Source organism: Salmo salar, chromosome ssa03 (assembly GCF_905237065.1).
Source record: "Salmo salar chromosome ssa03, Ssal_v3.1, whole genome shotgun sequence".
NCBI classification, from domain to species: domain Eukaryota; kingdom Metazoa; phylum Chordata; class Actinopteri; order Salmoniformes; family Salmonidae; genus Salmo; species Salmo salar.
The window spans coordinates 11,451,595-11,475,043 of NC_059444.1; the positions used below are offsets into that span (position 1 = coordinate 11,451,595).

General features: G+C 44.8%; 1 protein-coding gene across 1 annotated transcript in view; it reads left to right on the forward strand.

The window, feature by feature from the left end:
* The window catches only part of LOC106598452 (cAMP-specific 3',5'-cyclic phosphodiesterase 4B), a 95,631-nt gene that overhangs the window by 14,062 nt on the left and 58,120 nt on the right, over window positions 1–23,449 (forward strand). Inside the window, exon 2 of the mRNA XM_014189494.2 lies at window positions 4,196–4,312. Within this exon, the coding sequence (XP_014044969.1) occupies window positions 4,271–4,312 (42 nt within the window). The 5' untranslated portion in view covers window positions 4,196–4,270. The remainder of the gene's footprint in view (window positions 1–4,195; window positions 4,313–23,449) is intronic.

Below are 23,449 nucleotides of genomic sequence, written 5' to 3' on the forward strand. Positions count from 1 at the left end.
TTGGGCCAGTAACCGAAAGGTTGCTGGATTGAATCCTTCAGCTGACAAGGTAAAAACCTGTCGTTCTGCCCCTGAACAAGGCAGTTAACCCACTGTTCCTAGGCCGTCATTGTAAATAAGAATTTGTTCTGAACTGACTTGCCTAGTTAAATAAAGGATAAAAAGATGGGAAAACTGTTGTTTTGGGTTCTTTTCATCCTATAGACCAGGGGTGGGCAACTCCAGTCCACGACGGCCTGATTGGTGTCCCACTGTTTCTCCATCCCTAGAAAACACAGCTGATTAATCTGATTACATTCTGAACTGAAGATCATGATTAGGTGATCATTGGAGTCAGGTGTGTTAGCTGGGGCAAAACTGTGAGACCAATCAGGCCCTCGAGGACTGGAGTTGACCACCCCTGCTATAGATATAAAGAAATGTTAGTGACGGCTGTTTTACAAAGGGTCTCTCATAGACATTATGAGATGGAACTTCCTTCCATTTCATATTGTTCAAATAAACAGCAAACCTGGTTTAAAAAAACAGATAAAGCAACACCGCACGTCACAACGCCTCTCTCCCCATTTGACCTAGATAGTTTGTGTGTCTGCATTGATATGTAGGCAACGTGTGCCTTTAAAAAATGTATGTAGTTCTGTCTTTGAGCCGTTCTTGTCTATTGATGTTCTGTATTATGTCATTCTGTATTATGTTTCATGTTTTGTGTGAACCCAGGAAGAGTAGCTGCTGCTTTTGCAACAGCTAATGGGGATCCTAATAAAATACAAAAAATCACAATGTCTAGTAATGCTTTTCACATAGGTTTTGCTTTTGATGTGTCTACCAATTCATATCTGGGTATGCCTTTCCCGACTACATTTGTAAGTGGATGAAACGCTGAAGGCTGTGTTGGCGTGCTCTGTGCACGGTCTTAATTGACACAGTGAGACTGAAATAAATTGAAGCAAAAGCGGTGGCAGTGTAGCAGATGAAAATATCTGAAGAACTTGGCCAACGTTTGATGGGCATGAGAGACTGCTGGTGGTGACTGCGAATGAGAAAGGCTCTCAAGCGCACCAAAGGCAATTTGCCTCAAGCACCCTGACAGTGAATTGGTTATCATTTAAGGTTATGCTCAGTGTTTGAATTATTTATTTTATACAGTCCTAGGGCTCCAGAGTGGTGCAGCGGTCTAAGGTACTGCATCTCACTGGTAGAGGCGTCACTACAGACACCCTGGTTCGATTCCAGGCTGTATCACAACCTGGACGTGATTGGGAGTCCCATAGGGCGGTGCACAATTGTTCCAGGTTTGTCGGTGTAGGCCGTCATTGACTTGCCTAGTTAAATAAATATTACATTAAATAAATACTATTTTGCGCAATGACTCTATCTGATCAAAGCTTTGCGCTTCGATCAGACCTACAGCGTCATTGTGCAAAAATGGTACGCAGCATCATCTGGATGTGTGTAGCAACAGTTCAACATTCACCTTCTGCTACCATTTCTGTCAAACCGTCTACACACACAGTTTGATGCATACATTCAATACATCCAATGTACAGTATGCACTACAACAGAACGCACTGCCTCTGCAATGCAACGCTGCAAGACAAACACAGTGTTCCATTCACTGCCTCTGCAACGCTATGCTGAATGTCAAACACAGTGTTCCATTCACTGCCTCTGCAACGCTATGCTGAATGTCAAACACAGTGTTCCATTCACTGCCTCTGCAACGCTATGCTGAATGTCAAACACAGTGTTCCATTCACTGCCTCTGCAACGCTATGCTGAATGTCAAACACAGTGTTCCATTCACTGCCTCTGCAACGCTATGCTGAATGTCAAACGCAGTGTTCCATTAGCAGTGAACGTAGTTCCGGGGTAGGCCGTCATTGTAAATAAGAATTTGTTCTTAACTGACTTGTTAAATAATATATATATATATTTTTAAGATTGTCAAAAGGTGCAACACTCACCATTAGAAAATGCATTGTTTTTTATAATATATATATTTTCTCCCCAATTGGTAGTTACATTCATGTCCCATTGCTGCAACTCCCGTACTGACTCGGGAGAGGTGGAGGTTGAGAACCATGTGTCCTCTGAAACACAACCCAACCAAGCCACACTGCCCACTTAACCAGCTGCACCAATGTGTCAGAGGAAACTCTGTACACCTGGCAACCGTATTAGTGTGCATGCACCCAGCCTGCCACAGGAGTCCCTAGAGCACGACGGGACAAGGACAGCCCAGCCAGCCAAACCTTCCCTCTTACGACACTGGGCCAATTGTGCGCCACCCCATGGGTCTCCCGGTCACAGACAGCTGCAACAGAGCCTGGACTTGAACCAGGATCTCTAGTGGCACAGCTAGCAACTGCGATTCAGTGCCTTAGCCCACTGCGCCACTCGGGATGCCAGAAAAGGCATTGTTTTAATTAAGCAAGGTTAAAAGAGTAACGTTTCAGCCTTCATCAGATGAAATTAACGTTTAGATGAAGGCCATTGAAAGCCGAAAAACTTCAGTAAAACTAAGAATGTTTTAAGGTGAGTGAGTTTTGTCCCTTTTCCTTTTCAATGACAGTCATTATTGCTCATTTTCATCCAGGGTGTCGATCATTTCTGACCCCAACTGTATGTATATCAATATGTCGTCACTGTCGGATGAAAACCTACCATCTCCAAAACCGAAACTTTTCACAAAAAGGAAAAAACTTCAATTTTTTTCCCTCATTAATGAACATACAATTATGAAACTTAAGAAGCTATTTTGAATAATTATTGAATTCCATCATGACTACTACATAGTACAGTGGAAAATGTAGGAATCTGAATGGCAAGAAAACTGATTCTGAATGAGGCTACTTGATATTTTATGGATAACAGGTATACGGAGTCAGTCATTTGCTTTATAAATCTGCAATATATCATTTCCCCAGATACAGTAGCACTCCTATTGCTTTCTTGTTTAAAAAAAAAAAAAAGTACTCGCTCCAACATTTCTACCTGATGAAATTCAGGGGCACATTCACAAACACGCGATATTGAATGTCAACAGCCATTACGCTAAGGGCACAGTGAATCATAGCGGCAGACACTGCAGTACAGTTCAATGTATTGGACTGGTAAGGTCATTTTAACAACTGGGTCAGTTGATAAGGGAGTGAGTGGGCTGACCTCTCAGTGATCCTACCTACTAATTGTTTACAATAGCCACAGTAAATGTCCGTGTTTCCAAATGTCTATTAAATATGACCTACAATATGAGTAAAATAGTTTTAGTCACATTTTTTATTAAGTTATAAAGACGCTTTATCCTGAGAATGCCTACAAACCCTACAGAGCCCCTAGCAGAGCCCCTGTCCGTTGTGTTTCCAGGTCACTCACCGCGACACTAGCCTTGGAGCACCAGACAGGCCAACATATCATATGGACTTTTTGTCAGCTTTATCACTATGACGTAAATTTTCCCTGTCACTAAAATAAATCCATAATGGTGTCAGATATTGACTTGGTCGTGTCACAAAGATGTACTGCCCCTTCCTGATTTATTATTGAGCTCTTTGCCCCAGCTGAAGACCTGTAGTTCAAAGATTACAGACAGGGTGTACTGTACAGGCCAAGACCTTCAGGCACAGTGTGTGACGGTACAAGATTGATTGCTGTGGCTTGATTAACTGTCACACCCTTAAACCTACTTTGTTCATTATTAACCCTATGGTTCTGCTTCACTGAATTTTCGACAGAGACCCAGCATGTCGTGTAAACAGCAGGGCTACCAAAGTTATTACAGAAAGAGGCAGATCTCGTTCAGAGAGGCTGTGAAAGCATTTGTGTCTGTCACCGGCGGCCGGTGGCACTTTAATTGGGAAGGACGGGTTCATAGTAATGGTTGGAACGGAATAAATGGAATGGTATCGGACACATCAAACCATTCCATCCACTCCATTCCAGTCGTTACTATGAGCCGTTCTGCCCTCAGCAGCCTCCATGTGCTCTGGTGTTCACTCTACTCTCAAGCAGTATGATAGCTGTGTGACGTAAAATTCCTAGAAGATTAGCCTCTTGCCTTTATACGCTCTTGGTTTCTGTCAGAAGTCATCCCACCACTTATGATAACTTCACCACTTAAAGGGATACTACTGTCTGATTACCTAACTTAATTATCTTTTTTTTCCCTCCATCCCTCCCTCCCTCTCCATGGTAGACGTGCCCAGTGAAGAAGGGATAGAAGAGGAGTTTATGAAAGAAGAGAGAGACTGACTGATTGACACCACTGAGGATGAAGAAGAGCAGAAGTGTGTTAGCGGTGTCAACAGGCGGTGTGAGTACATTAGCTACTTACACCTTGTTTTGACAGTATCGTTCCATTCAGGTTGTGGAGCAGTCTACTTTAGGTAGACATCGTTTGCAAGGCAACAATGTAGCAATGTATCCATTCATTACTTTTGATAATAATTTACCCCACTGAGTGAAATGGCATTAGCTTCCCTCTCAAATGGCTACAAAACTCAGTGTGGTAGTGTTAGCTAGCTAGTAAGTTCTTCCATACAGCCTTATCGGTAGCCTTACACTTTACATGAAGAGTACCTACAGTGCATTTGGAAAGTATTCAGACCCCTTGACTTTTTCCACATTTTGTTACGTTACAGCCTTATTCTAAAATTGATTAGATTGTTTTTTTTTTCTTCATCGATCTACACACGATACCCCATAATGACAAAGCAAAAACAGGTTTTTAGTCATTTTAGCAAATAATAAATAAAAACTTAAATATTACATTTACATAAGTATTCAGACCCTTTACTCAGTACTTTGTTGAAGCACCTTTGGCAGCGATTACAGCCTCAAGTCTTCATGGGTATGACGCTGCAATCTTTTCACACCTGTATTTTTTGTGAGTTTCTCCCATTCTTCTCTGCAGATCCTCTCAAGCTCTGTCAGGTTGGATGGGGAGAGTTACGGCACAGCTATTTTCAGGTCTCTCCAGAGATGTTCAATTGGGTTCAAGTCCGGGCTCTGGCTGGGCCACTCAAGTACATTCAGAGACTTGTCCCGAAGCCACTCCTATGTTTCTTGGCTGTGTGCTTAGGGTCGTTGTCCTGTTGGAAGGTGAACCTTCGCCCCAGTCTGAGGTCCTGAGTGTCCTGGAGCAGGTTTTCATCAAGGATCTCTCTGTTACTCGATTCCTGACTAGTCTCCCAGTCCCTGCCGCTGAAAAGCATCCCCAGCTGCCATCACCATGCTTCACCGTAGGGAAGTTTCCTCAAAAAGTGACGCTTAGCATTCAGGCCAAAGAGTTCAATCTGGTTTCATCAGACCAGAGAATCTTGTTTCTCATGGTCTGTGAGTCTTTAGGTGCCTTTTGGCAAACTCCAAGTGGGCTTTCATGTGACTGTTACTGAGAAGTTGCTTCCGTCTAGCCACTCTACCATAAAGGCCTGATTGTTGGAGTGCTGCAGAGATGGTTGTCCTTCTGGAAGGTTCTCCCATCTCCACAGAGTAACTCTGGAGCTCTGTCAGAGTTACCATCGGGTTATTGGTCACCTCCCTGACCAAAGCCCTTCTCCCCCGATTGCTCAGTTTGGCCGGGCAGCCAGTTCTAGCAAGAGTCTTGGTTGTTCCAAACTTCTTCCATTTAAGAATGATGGAGGCCACTGTGTTCTTGGGGACCTTCAATGCTGCAGACATTTTTTGGTAACCTTCATCAGATCTGTGTCTCAACACAATCCCGTCTCGGAGCACTACTGACAAAACCTTTTACCTCATGGCTTGGTTTTTGCTCTGACATGAAATGTCAACTGTGGGACCTCATAGAGACAGGTGTGTGTGCCTTTCCAAATCATGTCCAATCAATTGAATTTACCACAAGTGCTCCAATCAAATTGTAGAAACATCTCAAGGATGATCAATGGAAGCAGGATGCACCTGAGCTAAATTTCGAGTCTCATAGCAAAGGGTCTGAAAACTAATGTAAATATGGTTTCTTATTTGTAATTCATTTGCAAAAACATTCTAAAAACCTGTTTTTGCTTTGTCATTATGGGGTATTGTGTGTAGATTGATGAGGAAAAAATGTATTTAATACATTTTAGAATAAGGCTGTAACGTAACAATGTGAAAAAAGTCAAGGGGTCTGAATAATTTCAGAATGCACAGTAAATAAGGACTTCTTAACAAATTCTTAAGCAGTATATAAGCATTTCATGATTACTTAAGTGCACTATGTAGCTAAATAATTTTTCATATCACATTCATAAGGAATACACTGAACAAAAATATAAACTCAACATGTAAAGTGTTGGTCCTAAATAAAAGATCCCAGAAATTATCCATACACACAAAAAGCTTATTTCTCTCTAATTATGTGTGCAAATTTGTTTACCTCCCTGTCAGTGAGCATTTCTCCTTTGCTAAGATAATCCATCCACCTGACAGGTGTGGCATATCAAGAAGCTGATTAAACAGCCTGATCGTTACACCTGTTTCTGGGGACAATAAAAGGCCACTCTAAAATGTGCAGTTTTGGTATGGACAGGCATTAGCTATGGACACAATTGTGTTTTATCAATGGCAATTTGAATGCACATAGATATTGTGACATTATCCTGAGGCCGATATTCATGCCATTCATCCGCCGCCATCACCTCATGTTTCAGCATGACAATGCACGGCCCCGGGGGAGTGAAGAATCTATACACAATTCCTGGAAGCTGAAAATGTCCCAGTTCTTCCATGGCCTGCATACTCACTAAACATGTCACCCATTGATCCTGTTTGGGATGCTCTGGATCGACGTGTACGACACCGTGTTCTAGTTCCCGCCAATATCCAGAAACTTCGCACAGTCATTGAAGAGGAGTGGGACAACATTCCACAATCAACAGCCTGATCAACTCTATACAAAGGAGATGTGTTGCGCTGCATGAGGCAAATGGTGGCCACACCAGATACTGACTGGTTTTCTGATCCATGCTCCTACCTTTTTTTTAAGGTAACTGTGACCAACAGATGCATATCTGAATTCCCAGTCATGTGACATCCATAGATTAGGGCCTAATTAATTTATTTCAATTGACCGATTTCCTTATATGAACTAACTCAGTAAAATCTTTGAAATTGTTCCGTGTTGCGTTTTATATTTTGGTTCAGTATACGTAAGCATTTTCTAAGTAGTTATGTATTAACGTGTTACTCTGGTGTCAGTGTTCGTCAGCTAGCTAGTTCATCCTTCCTCTCTAACAGAAATAAAGGAAGGTTCTGTCTGGGTGGGAGGTGCTGAGTCATGAGCAGATGACCGTTCAGAAACAGACGGGTGTCCGACAGGGCAGACTGCAGAGAGGGAGGAGGAGAGGAAAAGAGCAGGGAAAGAGAGATATGGAGGGGGGATAGAAAGAGAGAGAAAGAAAGAGAGAGACTGAGGTAGAGTGAAGGAGGGAGTGAGGGAGCGTAAGTGAGAAAGAGAGCAACGGGGAGAGAGAGGGGGGTGAGAGAGAGAGCAAAGGGGAGCGAGAGAAGGGCCCATCTGTTTGTCCTCACTCCTCAGAGGGATGAAAGCTCAGTGTATCAGATGGGCAGGCCAGCTCATTGAGTGCGACAGTTTCCAGAAAGACCACTTTGAATCAGGCAACTCCCAGGTACACCCAAGGTACCGCCAGCCACCGTGTCTTATAGACCTGTACCTTCTACCATTTTCTATGTCCTTGGTGATTGTTTGGCACCTTGGAAGTTGATTGTCTTTGCACTTCAACAAAACAATAGTTGACATTAGCCGCAGAAATCATTTGTCCGCTTTTGTGAATTCACATCTAGCAGATCTGCATGTCTGTATATTGTATACAGCCTTATCTCCACGTGGCACAGCCAGAAGTAGACTGACCATCCCTCAGAACCTGGTTCCTCCCTAGGTTTCATCCTAGGTTCCGGCCTTTCTGGAGTTTTTCCTAGTCATCGTGCTTCTACATCTGCATTGCATTGCTGTTTGGGGTTTTAGGCTGGGTTTCTGTATAAGCACTTTGTGACATCTGCTGATGTATAAAGGGCTTTATGAATACACTTTGATTTGATTAGTATAGTTGAAATGATCATCTGTATGCCTGTTTAATCTGTTCTCCTTTACACAGCAGCACACCGTTGTCACATAGTTCTCAGTAATTGATGCCAAACAGCCTTAGGGGTTATTACTATTAGAGTCCATAATTCAGTTGTTACAGCAGGAATTGTCCCAACACATCATGTTCCCGAGGCCTGGTTAAGTGATTATGCCACTGTTTGTTTTGTTTCCAAAACCTCTTCAGATTTAGGAGCTAAGACATTGGGCTTAATTGAGTCAAACACACATGCGGTATTTACGCAGTAGCACATTTTTTGTTATGTTCCCTAACCTTTTAAGACAGAACGACATTGGGCTCAATGCAGTCAATCCCACATTGCTGTATCCACATTTTTTATACATATATATATATATATATATATATATATATATATATATATATATATATATTAAATACACACACAGTACCAGTCAAAAGGGTTTTCTTTATTTTTAAAATTTTCTACATTGTAGAATAGTAGTGAAGACATCAAAACTATGAAATAACACATACAGAATCATGTAGCAACCAAAAAAGTGTTAAACATATCAAAATATATTTTATATTTGAGATTCTTCAAAGTAGCCACCCTATGCCTTGATGACAGCTTTGCACACTCTTGGCATTCTCTCAACCAGCTCCATGAGAGAGTCACCTGGAAGGCATTTCAATTAACAGATGTGCCTTGTTAAAAGTTAATTTGCGGAATTGTGTGACAAGGTAGGGGTGGTATACAGAAGATAGAACTATTTGGTCAAAGACCAAGTCCATATTATGTCAAGAACAGCTCAAATAAGCAAAGAGAAACGACAGTCCATCATTACTTTAAGACATGAAGGTCCGTCAATCCAGAAAATTTCAAGAACTTTGAAAGTTTCTTCAAGTGCAGTCACAAAAACCCATCAAGCGCTATGATGAAACTGGCTCTCATGTGGACCGCCACAGGAAAGGAAGACCCAGAGTTACCTCTGCTGCAGACGATAAGTTCATTAGTTACCAGCCTCAGAAATTGCAGCCCAAATAAATGCTTCACAGAGTTCAAGTAACAGACACATCTCAACATCAACTGTTCAGAGGAGACTGCGTGAATCAGGCCTTCATGGTTGAATTGATGCAAAGAAACCACTACAAAAGGACACCAATAAGAAGAAAAGACTTGCTTGGGCCAAGAAACACGAGCAATGGACATTAAAACCGGTGGAAATCAGTCCTTTGGTCGGGTGTCCAAATTTGAGTTCCAACCGCCGTGTCTTTGTGAGATGTGTGGTTCCAACTGTGAAGCATGGAGGAGGAGGAGATGTGATGGTGCATTGCTGGTGACACTGTCGGTGATTTATTTAGAATTCAAAGCACACTTAACCAGCATGGCTACCACAGCATTCTGCAGTGATACACCATCCCATCTAGTTTGTTTTTCAACAGGACAATGACCCAAAACACACCTCCAGGCTGTGTAAGGGCTATTTGACCAACAAGGAGAGTGATGAAGTGCTGCATCAGATGACCTGGCCTCCACAATCACCGACGTCAACCCAATTGAGATGGTTTGGGAGGAGTTGGACCGCAGAGTGAAGGAAAAGCAGCCAACAAGTGCTCAGCATATGTGGGAACTCCTTCAAGACTGTTGGAAAAGCATTCCTCATGAAGCTGGTTGAGAGAATACCAAGAGTGTGCAAAGCTGTCAAGGCAAAGGGTGGCTACTTTGAAGAATCTAAAATCTAAAATATATTTAGATTTGTTTAACATTTATTTGGTTACTACATGATTCCATATGTGTTAGTTCATAGTTGTGATGTCTTCACTATTATTCTACAATGTAGAAAATAGTAGAAATAAAGAAGAACCCTGGAGTCAGAGGTTGGTGATGTTGTCAATCCACAACTGTACATTGTTACAATCTCAATGGCCTCTTGACACTTTTTTATTATTGTTAAGTGTACACCTCTTGAGACAAGAGACCATTGTACTCATTCACAAGGACACATGCCTGAGTCGAATAGAACCCAAGTGAAACAAAGAAACCAAGGTAATAGAATCACATTGAAAACGACCGTTTTTCATATCCTGAAGATTTTACCACACATGTCATTGATACTCAGTGTGCTGCAGGCTACTACTGCACGTCATATTTTCATATCAACTCCGGTTATTATTATGAAGACTTCCCGCTCTATACGGATACCTAGACCAGGATACTGATGCTTTGTCCTGTTTTTATTGACTTCAACACTATATGTAAATGGAGTGTGTGGATACAGTTGCTGATCAAACAGACTATAGGACTACAGAATGGTGTTACTGCCTTATTGTGTTTTCAAATGTATAAGTTAACCTCTAGGTGCCTTGGTAGTAACCTTTCCTTGATAGTAACCTTACCCACTACTCATCCTTTCTGATCCAGTCTGTGAATGTTTGCGTGCACGCCACGCTCTGTACTGGGGCTAGGGGTTTGTGTCTCTTGGGCTTTGTTCGACCCGTGGCCGTGTTGTCTTCCCTGCCACCGTTGAACTTTATTTTCTACCCCATTCAAACTCCAGTGGTTTGAAGCTTTAACTTAAGTCGTTGGTTTTCTTGTTCTTTGATGGCCGTTTTCATTATATACGGTGTATTCAGACCCCTTGACTTTTTCAAAATGTTGTTACGTTACAGCCTTATTCTAAAATCGATTTAAAAAAAAATCCAAATCAATCTACACACAATACCTCATATTGACAAAGCGAAAACAGGTTTTTAGAAATGTGAAAATGTATACAATTAAAATAAACTGATTTACATAAGTATTCAGAACCTTTGCAATGAGACTTGAAGTTGAGCTCAGGTGCATCCTGTTTCCATTGAACATCCTTGATGTTTCTACAACTTGGAGTCCACCTGTGGTAAATTCATTTGTTGGACATGATTAGGAAAGGCACACACCTTTCTACACTACCGGTCAAAAGTTTTAGAACATCTGGAGAGGCCTACAAGCCACAGTGTCTCGCACCCACTGTGAAATCTGGTGGAGGATCGGTGATGATCCGGGGGTGCTTCAGCAAGGCTGGAATCTGGCAGATTTGTCTTTGTGAAGGACGCATGAATCAAGCCACAAGGTTGTCCTGGAAGAAAACCTTCTGCTCTGACAATGTTCCCCAACTCTGAGGATTGGTTTTTCCCAGCAGGACAATGCTCCGTGCCACACAGCCGGGTCAATGAAGGTGTAGTTGGAGGACCACCAGATCAAGACCCTGTCATGGCCAGCCCTGGAGGGTTATTCCACCAAATGTTGTCATTAGTTTATAGAAAAACAAATGTTCATTTTACCCAAACACGCATACCTATAAATAGTCAAACCAGAGAAACAAGCTGATTTCTAACAGGTGCATTTTCTGACTTTTGATTTGAAAACCTTGATCATCCCCTTATAAAAACGTGACCATTTTGATGTAACGAAGACGAAGGGAATTAGGAAGCAGGTGTATATGTTCAGTTTAATAATAACGAACATGGAGAGTTACAAAACAAGAGCAGCGTCTGGACATGAAAACAGAACCAACAATGCCAGATGATGGAGGTTGGTGAGGGCTATAGGGAGAGTAATCAGGGAAGTGATGAAATCCAGGTGTGCTTAACGATGGGGAGCAGATGTGCGCAATGTGGGTTGCTAGGACTGGGGTTTAGTAGACCGGCGACAGCCAGCACCGGAGGGAGGGAGCAGGAATAGGCGTGACAGTAACCCGACGCATGGCTCAATTCGCAGGACGACACCGGCCAGGAGGACGGCCCTGAGTGCAAGGAGTGAGCCGGTCGGCGGAGATGGAAATTCTGGGTTGGTGTTGGGGTCCAGGATGTCCGCCACCGGGACCCAAGAGCATTCTTCAGGATTGTACCCCTCCCAGTACACCAGGTACTGTAGCCGACCCCCACGACCCCTATGCGGTAGTTAGTGGGGAGTTCTAAATGATAGGTTACCTCATTGACCCCCCGGAGGACTTTGAATGGCCCCACAAACCAGGGGCTCAGCTTCCAGAGGGGCAGGCGGAGCGTTCCTGGTGGAGATCCAGATGGTATCACCAGGATGGAACACGGGAGCCTCACTGCGGTGGCGGTCCGCCTGATCCTTCTGACGGTGCACTGGAGCCTCACGTGGGCGGCATTCCACACCTCTCGTCAACTACAGAGACCTCGGTCTGGCTCGGAGTCCATTGAGCTAGGGCCGGCTGATACCCCAGGATGCACTGGAAGGGAGTCAGCCTGGTGGAGGAGTGACGAACTTCTGGTCGTATTCCATCTAGGGAAGGAAGCGGGCCCACTCCCACTGCTGGTCCTGGAAGTGACTCCTTAGGAACCTCCCCAGCTTCTGGTTGGTCCTCTCCACCTGCCCGTTAGATGGAAGCCGGTACCCAAATGTGAGGCTGGCCATGGCCCCTAGCTTCTCCATAAAGGCATTCCAGACCCACAAAGTGAATTGGGGACCACGGTTTGAAACTATGTCTTCCGGAAGGCCCTAGTGCCGGGAAGACCTGCTGGAATAGTGCCTCAGCCACCTGGAGTGGTAAGTAGACCAGAGAGAGGGATAACACGGCAGGATTTGGAGAATCTGTCAACCAGAATAGTGGTAAAACCATCAGAAAGTGGGAGATCTGTTACAAAGTCTATGGACAGATGTGACCAAGTCCGCTGAGACACGGGAAGTAGTTTACCTGCTGGAGCGTGCCGGGGAAATTTGGATTGAGTACATACCGAACATGAGTTGACATAGTGGGCAACATCCTGCGCCAAGGTGGACCACCAGTATTTATCGGGGAGGGATTGGATGGTGCGGGTGACCAGCGGCGAGGAATGTGTGCCCAGGTCAACATCCGATCTCTCACCCCCGTGGGGACATAGATGCACTCTGCAGGGCAGATGGCAGGAGCGCGTTCCCTCTCCAGAGGGAACCACAGGGAGCGGGAAAGCAGATCCTCGGCATCCTGGTCCCCAGGCGGTGTTTCTCAGCTCCAGCTGTCTCCGGTGATGCCGCTCTGCCGCGGAGAGGTGTGGCCCCTACCTCCATGGGTTCAGGCTATGCCTCAGGACATCCAAAGGAGGGAAGTGAGTGGCGAGGTGGATGCTGACGATCCTGAAGAAGGTTATCCAGACAGATAACCATCGAGATGAGTGTGTCCAAGGATATGTTGTCATCCGACATGCCAACTCCGTCTTGACTTCTTTGCGCAGTCCGGAATAGAGTGTGGAGCGCCGGCTCATCCCATCCACTGGAGACTGCCACAGTCCGAAAGGTGAGGGCCTACTCCGCAGCAGTCTGGGCACCCTACTGGAGTTGGAAAAGTCGCTCACTTCCCTCTCTGCCCTCTGGAGGATAGTGGAAGACCGCCCTGAACAGAGCCATGAACTTCTCATAGGTACCCAGCTCCTCCTCTCCCAGACGGCCATAGCCCTCTCCAACGCCCGTCCGGTCAGCAGGGAAATGACAGTGGCAACCTTAGACCTCTCGGTGGTGGGGGTTTATGTCTGATAGACAAAATAGAGGGAGCACTGAAGTAGGAAGCCACGGCATTTCGATGGGCGGATGGCTGGCTCACTGTGACGACCCGTGGTATGAGGCCCTCCGTCAGTGGTATGGAGAACCTTGCTGGTGGTGGAGAACACGGAGGACCTCCTTCATGGTCGTACCCAGTAGAGCCAGCTGGTCGTGGTGTTGGGGGAGTAGATGACCCTGTTTCTCGACCATCTGGAATATGGTGTAATTATCTGCTGCTTCCATTATTTCTTGAGGCAGTATTCTGTAATGGAGACGCTGGGAAGCAGGTGCAGATGGTGAGTTTAATAACAATGAACATGGTGCGTTACAAAACAAGAGCAGCATCTGGACATGAAAACAGAACCAATACTGCCTGATGAAGGAGGTTGGTGAGGGCTATAGGGAGAGTAATCAGGCTGGTGATGAAGTCCAGGTGTACGCAGTGATGGTTGCCAGGACCGGTGGTTAGTAGACTGGCGAGGTCGAGCGCCGGAGGGAGGGAGTAGGCGTGACAGATGTATCTATTTATTCACATTTTACCACAGTGAACTAACTCATTGATGATATGACAATAATGCCAATGCTCATTGATATGTCTATCAAAGATTCAGATTAAAAGGGAAACATAAAAGCTGATTCATTTGAAAAGAAGAGGAAACTCGGTACAGAAAGATGAATTAATTTCCCATATCTAAAATGAACCTTGAAACCCAATGCAGGGAAAGGGATGTCTTTTTGAAACCCAATGCAGGGAAAGAGATGTCTTTTGAAACCCAATGCAGGGAAAGAGATGTCTTTTTGAAACCCAATGCAGGGAAAGAGATGTCTTTGGAAACCCAATGCAGGGAAAGAGATGTCTTTGGAAACCCAATGCAGGGAAAGAGATGTCTTTTGAAACCCAATGCAGGGAAAGATGTATTTTTGAAACCCAATGCAGGGAAAGAGATGTCTTTGGAAACCCAATGCAGGGAAAGAGATGTCTTTTTGAAACCCAATGCAGGGAAAGAGATGTATTTTGAAACCCAATGCAGGGAAAGAGATGTCTTTTGAAACCCAATGCAGGGAAAGAGATGTCTTTTGAAACCCAATGCAGGAAAGGAGATGTATTTTGAAACCCAATGCAGGGAAAGAGATGTATTTTGAAACCCAATGCATGGAAAGATGTCTTTTTGAAACCCAATGCAGGGAAAGAGATGTCTTTTTGAAACCCAATGCAGGGAAAGAGATGTCTTTTGAAACCCAATGCAGGGAAAGAGATGTCTTTTGAAACCCAATGCAGGGAAAGATGTCTTTTTGAAACCCAATGCAGGGAAAGATGTCTTTTTGAAACCCAATGCAGGGAAAGAGATGTCTTTGGAAACCCAATGCAGGGAAAGAGATGTCTTTTGAAACCCAATGCAGGGAAAGATGTATTTTTGAAACCCAATGCAGGGAAAGAGATGTCTTTGGAAACCCAATGCAGGGAAAGAGATGTCTTTTTGAAACCCAATGCAGGGAAAGAGATGTCTTTTGAAACCCAATGCAGGGAAAGAGATGTCTTTTGAAACCCAATGCAGGAAAGGAGATGTATTTTGAAACCCAATGCAGGGAAAGAGATGTATTTTGAAACCCAATGCAGGGAAAGATGTCTTTTTGAAACCCAATGCAGGGAAAGAGATGTCTTTTTGAAACCCAATGCAGGGAAAGAGATGTCTTTTGAAACCCAATGCAGGGAAAGAGATGTCTTTTGAAACCCAATGCAGGGAAAGATGTCTTTTTGAAACCCAATGCAGGGAAAGAGATGTCTTTGGAAACCCAATGCAGGGAAAGTGATGTCTTTTTGAAACCCAATGCAGGGAAAGAGATGTCTTTTGAAACCCAATGCAGGAAAGGAGATGTATTTTGAAACCCAATGCTGGGAAAGAGATGCCTTTTGAAACCCAATGCAGGGAAAGATGTCTTTTTGAAACCCAATGCAGGGAAAGAGATGTCTTTTGAAACCCAATGCAGGGAAAGAGATGTCTTTTGAAACCCAATGCAGGGAAAGAGATGTCTTTTGAAACCCAATGCAGGGAAAGAGATGTCTTTTGAAACCCAATGCAGGGAAAGAGATGTCTTTTGAAACCCAATGCAGGGAAAGAGATGTCTTTTGAAACCCAATGCAGGGAAAGAGATGTCTTTTTGAAACCCAATGCAGGGAAAGAGATGTCTTTTGAAACCCAATGCAGGGAAAGAGATGTCTTTTGAAACCCAATGCAGGGAAAGAGATGTCTTTTGAAACCCAATGCAGGGAAAGAGATGTCTTTTTTTCCTTTCCTTTTTCCAATTCAGAGTGACAACAGTTTATCGATCACGGATTAGAATAACACTCGTCTGTCTCCTAGAAATGACTGCTCAATACATGAACAATACACAGCACGGTAAAACACACCATGAATACAATTATAACATATTGACATGATGCTACTGACACAAGTGGAACACGATAGGAAAAAGCCTATCACGCCATAAATAAATTGTAATGTATTGACATTTTGCCATTGAAATATCCTGTTTTTAGGGCGGTGAAACGTAGTGGGAAAAGCCCATCTCAGGGTCGGGTTGTGATTTGCGGGTTGTCAGGTTGGATTGACACTCTCCCACTGCAGACAACATGGATAAATCAGACAAATTACATTTCCTAGAAATACCAGAGGACTCAGCACTGTTGTGTTTACTGTCAGTTAATTACTGCAGGGACTGACTGCAGAGCAGGTGGGGTTACAGTTTGTCCTCTGTCCGCTCTCTCTCTCCCTCTCACTCCTCCCTCCTTCCCGCCTCAGCCTCTACTCCTCCCTCCCTCCTTCTGCCTTTCCTTTTAACTTCCTTCTTTGCCTGTCTTCTCTTTCTAATCTATTCCTTGTGTGTTGGTCTCTCCGTCTTTCCCCTGTGTTTGTTGGTCTCTACGTCTTTCCCCTGTGTTTGTTGGTCTCTCCGTCTTTCCCCTGTGTTTGTTGGTCTCTCCGTCTTTCCCCTGTGTTTGTTGGTCTCTCTGTCTTTCCCCTGTGTTTGTTGGTCTCTCCGTCTTTCCCCTGTGTTTGTTGGTCTCTCTGTCTTTCCCCTGTGTTTGTTGGTCTCTATATTTCCCCTGTGTTTGTTGGTCTCTACCTTTCCCCTGTGTTTGTTGGTCTCTACCTTTCCCCTGTGTTTGTTGGTCTCTTATCTTTCCCCTGTGTTTGTTGGTCTCTCTTTCCCCTGTGTTTGTTGGTCTCTCCGTCTTTCCCCTGTGTTTGTTGGTCTCTCTTTCCCCTGTGTTTGTTGGTCTCTCTTTCCCCTGTGTTTGTTGGTCTCTTATCTTTCCCCTGTGTTTGTTGGTCTCTTATCTTTCCCCTGTGTTTGTTGGTCTCTCCGTCTTTCCCCTGTGTTTGTTGGTCTCTTATCTTTCCCCTGTGTTTGTTGGTCTCTCTTTCCCCTGTGTTTGTTGGTCTCTTATCTTTCCCCTGTGTTTGTTGGTCTCTTATCTTTCCCCTGTGTTTGTTGGTCTCTTATCTTTCCCCTGTGTTTGTTGGTCTCTCTTTCCCCTGTGTTTGTTGGTCTTGCTAAATCAGTGTATTCTCTCTGTCTTTCTCTAACACTGTCATTTAGGCCATCTTGCTCTCCCCAATACGTCTTCACTGGGTCAGAGAGCTGTGGACTGCTATTATTCTGGTGATCTCAGCAGGAGTTGTTGGAGAGAGGAACAGAGAGGAAACTACAGTCTTATGGCACTAGCGCAAAATGCACCAGCCAGTATGATAAAACCCTAATAATAGAATGCATGGTAGGCTACAATAGTGGTAAATGTACCCACTGTAGCGACAGATCTAGCATCAGTTTATCCTTAACCATAAGTAGGGGGAGACTGATGCCATTGTCTAGGGGCATCTTCACCCTACTCCCCACTGACGTATAGCGCAGTATAGCATATCCTGTACTTCTCTCCCAAGGAGCTTATTACTTCTGACCAATGTATTCCTCTGACGTGCCCTGAGGGCAGAGCAGTGTGGTCTGTGTTACTCTGACAGGAGGTGACCTGAGGACAGAGCAGTGTGGTCTGTGTTACTCTGACAGGAGGTGACCTGAGGACAGAGCAGTGTGGTCTGTGTTACTCTGACAGGAGGTGACCTGAGGACAGAGCAGTGTGGTCTGTGTTACTCTGACAGGAGGTGACCTGAGGACAGAGCAGTGTGGTCTGTGTTACTCTGACAGGAGGTGACCTGAGGACAGAGCAGTGTGGTCTGTGTTACTCTGACAGGAGGTGACCTGAGGACAGAGCAGTGTGGTCTGTGTTACTCTGACAGGAGGTGACCTGAGGACAGAGCAGTGTGGTCTGTGTTACTCTGACAGGAGGTGACCTGAGGACAGAGCAGTGTGGTCTGTGTTACTCTGACAGGAGGTGACCTGAGGACAGAGCAGTGTGGTCTGTGTTACTCTGACAGGAGGTGACCTGAGGACAGAGCAGTGTGGTCTGTGTTACTCTGACAGGAGGTGACCTGAGGACAGAGCAGTGTGGTCTGTGTTACTCTGACAGGAGGTGACCTGAGGACAGAGCAGTGTGGTCTGTGTTACTCTGACAGGAGGTGACCTGAGGACAGAGCAGTGTGGTCTGTGTTACTCTGACAGGAGGTGACCTGAGGACAGAGCAGTGTGGTCTGTGTTACTCTGACAGGAGAGGTGACCTGAGGACAGAGCAGTGTGGTCTGTGTTACTCTGACAGGAGGTGACCTGAGGACAGAGCAGTGTGGTCTGTGTTACTCTGACAGGAGGTGACCTGAGGACAGAGCAGTGTGGTCTGTGTTACTCTGACAGGAGGTGACCTGAGGACAGAGCAGTGTGGTCTGTGTTACTCTGACAGGAGGTGACCTGAGGACAGAGCAGTGTGGTCTGTGTTACTCTGACAGGAGGTGACCTGAGGACAGAGCAGTGTGGTCTGTGTTACTCTGACAGGAGGTGACCTGAGGACAGAGCAGTGTGGTCTGTGTTACTCTGACAGGAGGTGACCTGAGGACAGAGCAGTGTGGTCTGTGTTACTCTGACAGGAGGTGACCTGAGGACAGAGCAGTGTGGTCTGTGTTACTCTGACAGGAGGTGACCTGAGGACAGAGCAGTGTGGTCTGTGTTACTCTGACAGGGGATGGGGAACATGGGGATGCCATCCCACTGAGGACAAGGAGTAGGAGATGGTCCTGGGGCCTTATTTCAGTCAAATGCAGTTAGTCTTTTATTGTCTCCATAGGGGAAATTGGTATTACGTTTACGTTTACGTTATTTAGCAGACGCTCTTATCCAGAGCGACTTACCAATTGGTGCATTCACCTTATGATATCCAGTGGAACAACCACTTACAATAGTACATCTATAACTTTTTGGGGGGAGGGTAGGGGGGGTTAGAAGGATTACTTTGTCCTATCCCAGGTATTCCTTAAAGAGGTGGGGTTTCAGGTGTCTCCGGAAGGTGGTGATTGACTCCGCTGTCCTGGCGTCGTGAGGGAGCTTGTTCCACCATTGGGGTGCCAGAGCAGCGAACAGTTTTGACTGGGCTGAGCGGGAACTGTGCTTCCGCAGAGGTAGGGAGGCGAGCAGGCCAGAGGTGGATGAACGCAGTGCCCTTCTTTGGGTGTAGGATGAGTTGTAGGGGTTTGATGGCACAGGCAGGGAGCCCCGCCAACAGCGAGTTGCAGTAATCCAGACGGGAGATGACAAGTGCCTGGATTAGGACCTGCGCCGCTTCCTGTGTGAGGCAGGGTCGTACTCTGCAAATGTTGTAGAGCATGAACCTACAGGATCGGGTCACCGCCTTGATGTTAGTGGAGAACGACAGGGTGTTGTCCAGGGTCACACCAAGGCTCTTAGCACTCTGGGAGGAGGACACAATGGAGTTGTCCACCGTGATGGCGAGATCATGGAAAGGGCAGTCCTTCCCCGGGAGGAAGAGCAGCTCCGTCTTGCCGAGGTTCAGCTTGAGGTGGTGATCTGTCATCCACACTGATATGTCTGCCAGACATGCAGAGATGCGATTCGCCACCTGGTTATCAGAAGGGGGAAATGTATTGACATACATACAACACTACATGAAATGGAAAGATCCGGCCAGGCAGATCCAGGTACTTTTAGAGACACAATAACAGGACCTGTGTTTCGCCCAAGTCATTTTCCTCCTCAAAGCCCCATAGCAGGACCCATGTTCTCCCAAGTCATTTTCCTCCTCAAAGCCCCATAGCAGGAACCATGTTCTCCCAAGTCATTTTCCTCCTCAAAGCCCCATAGCAGGACCCATGTTCTCCCAAGTCATTTTCCTCCTCAAAGCCCCATAGCAGGACCCATGTTCTCCCAAGTCATTTTCCTCCCCAAAGCCCCATAGCAGGACCCATGTTCTCCCAAGTCATTTTCCTCCTCAAAGCCCCATAGCAGGACCCATGTTCTCCCAAGTCATTTTCCTCCCCAAAGCCCCATAGCAGGACCCATGTTCTCCCAAGTCATTTTCCTCCTCAAAGCCCCATAGCAGGACCCATGTTCTCCCAAGTCATTTTCCTCCTCAAAGCCCCATAGCAGGACCCATGTTCTCCCAAGTCATTTTCCTCCTCAAAGCCCCATAGCAGGACCCATGTTCTCCCAAGTCATTTTCCTCCTCAAAGCCCCATAGCAGGACCCATGTTTTTCCTCAAAACTTGATGTAATCCTGAGCATGAAGCTGTGCCAGATCTCCCCACAACAGCACTAAAACAACTGGTACCAGAGAGGATTTTCTTATTTACAGTGCATTTGGAAAGTATTCAGAACCCTTCACTTTTCCCACATTTTGGTACGTTACAGTCTTATTCTAAAATGTATTATATTAATTTGTTTCCTCGTTAATCTACACACAATACCCCATAATGACAAAGCCGAAAACAGGTTTTTAGAAATGTTTGCACATTTATTTAAAATAAAAATACCTTATTTACATAAGTATTCAGACCCTTTTCTATGATAAATTGAGCTCAGGTGCATCCTATTTCCATTGATCATCCTTGAGATGTTTCTACAACTTGATTGGAGTCCACCTGTGGTAAATTCAATTGATTGGACATGATTTGAAAAGACACACACCTGTCGATATAAGGTCCCACAGTTGACAGTGCATGTCAGAGCAAAAAGCAAGCCATGAGGTTGAAGGAATTGTCCGTAGAACTCCAATACAGGATTGTGTTGAGGCACAGATCTGGGGAAGGGTACCAAAAAATGTCTGCAGCATTGAAGTTCCGCAAGAACACAGTGGCCTCCATAATTTTTGGGACAACCAAGACTCTTGCTAGAGCTGGCCGCCCGGACAAACTGAGCAATCGGGGGAGAAGGGCCTTGGTCAGGGAGGTGACCAAGAACCCGATGGTCTCTCTGACAGAGGTCCAGAGTTCCTCTGTGGAGATGGGAGAACCTTCCAGAAGGACAACCATCTCTGCAGCCCTCCACCATTCAGGCCTTTATGGTAGAGTGGCCAGACGCAAACCACTCCTCAGTAAAAGGCACATGACAGCCCGCTTGGAGTTTGCCAAAAGGCACCTAAAGGACTCTCAGACCATGAGAAACAAGCTTCTCTAGTCTGATGAAATCAAGATTGAACTCTTTGGCCTGAATGCCAAGTGTCACGCCTGGAGGAAACCAGGCACCGCTCATCACCTGGCCAATCCCAACCTTACGGTGAAGCATGGTGGTGGCAGCATCATGCTGTGGGGATATTTTTCAGCTGAAGGGACTGGGAGACTAGTCAGGAACAAAAGAACGATGAACGGAGCAAAGTACAGCGAGATCCTTGATGAAAACCTGCTCCAGAGCACTCAGGACCTCTGACTGGGTCACCTTCCAACAGGACAACAACCATAAGCACACAGCCAAACCAATGCAGGAGCGGCTTCGGGACAAATCTCTGAATGTCCTTGAGTGGCCCAGCCAGAGCCTGGACTTGAACCCGATCGAACATCTCTGGAGAGACCTGAAAATAGCTGTACAGCGACGCTCCCCATCCAACCTGACAGAGCTTGAGAGGATCTGCAGAGAAGAATGGGAGAAACTCCCCAAATACAGGTGTGCCAAGCTTGTAGCGTCATACCCAAGAAGACTTGAGGCTGTAATCGCTTCCAAAGGTGCTTCAACAAAGTACTGAGTAAAGGGTCTGAATACTTATGTAAATGTAATATTTAAGTGTTTTATTTTTAATACGTTTGCAAACATTTCTAAAAACCTGTTTTTGCTTTGTCATTATGGGTTATTGTATGTATATTGATGAGGAGAAAAAAACGATTTAATCAATTTTAGAATTAGGGTGTAACGTAACAAAATGTGGAAAAAGTAAAGGGGTCTGAATCCTTTCCTAATGCACTGTATGTTATGTATAATTGTTTTCTCAGTAATGTGTGACCACAGATAGCAGGTTAGCCAGTGGCTCTGCTGTTTCTTCTTCCATTTACAGTGGGATGTTAAGCAGTGCTGAGATTGGCTTGGCTTGGGTTAGGAAAGCATCAGATCCTGCTGACAAGAGGGAAGACGCTTTTATGGTTGTTTCTTTCTGCTACATGTTCTTTCTCTCTTATTCATTCTCTCTCTTTATTATTCATTATCTCTCTTTCTCATTATCTCTGTCTCTCATTCATTTTCTCTCTCTCTTTTCTCTATTATTCATTATCTCTATCATTTATTCTCTCTTTCGCTCTTATTTATTCATTCTCTCTCTGCGGACATGCGCTGCATACGTAATACATCTTGCATGCAGGGCACGTGGGCGTTCAAACACACACACTCTCTCTTCATCACCCCCCCATTCTCCCCAAACACCACCACACCTATCTCTCACTCGAATTCCTCGATAGCCTCCCTTTCCTCCATCCCTCTCCTTTGTTTATTTGGCCGTATCCCTGCTTCAGTTCCACTTGGACGGAGTGAATATATAACAGAGGGTGATGTATAACCCCACTCTGTCAGGAGCCGCTAGCTGAAACCACCTTTGTTTACTGCCCACCATTACAGAGAAACGCACCAGACAACCTATCTGACGTCATAACAGCGAAACAGACGTGCACAGGAGGATGGTGGTACCTTAATTGGGGAGGACGAGCTCGTTGTAATGGCTGGAGCTGAATTAGTGGAATGGTATCAAATACATCAAACACACTGTTTCCATTTGTTTGATTTAAAAAATAAAAAAAATAATAATAATATATATATATATTTGAAATTTGATTCTGTTCTATTCGCTCTGTTCCAGCCGTCGTTATGAGCCGTCCTCCCCTCAGCAGCCTCCACTGGTGCACGTACACATGTACTGCATCCATCAACCCCCTCATCACACACACCACCGTCTAATAAATACTGCCTCTGAGTTCAGTCAGTGTCGCTGTTTTGAATGATCTTTGAATAGAAGAAAAAGAATCCCCACCTAATTGATACTGGTATTTTGTTTATAAATATCACGTAAATGTTTGTGTGTTGACTTTTGTAATCAAATTGGTCATTGTGTTAGGAAACATTTTTCTAAAGAATTTATTTTTAATTTTTTTGAGAACCTGATCTTTTGGCAAACATTGAAGGAAACATATTTCAAATCCAGTACTCTCTGTACCCAAAATGACCAGTATGAATATATTATCTGTAAAAATATCAACACTTCCTGTAAGTCTTGGGTGTTTAGAATCCTGTAGTCTCACAGCAGGTCATAGAGTGCCCCCTAGTGCTATGTACATGGAATTGGCTAAATATTAGGAATTGTAGTCCCATCTATGTCCACTGTATCTTTTTGTAGTTCCATCTATGTCCACTGTATCTTTTTGTAGTTCCATCTATGTCCACTGAATCTTAGCCATAATCTTCTATCAATGTTATGTATCAACATTCTGTCAGC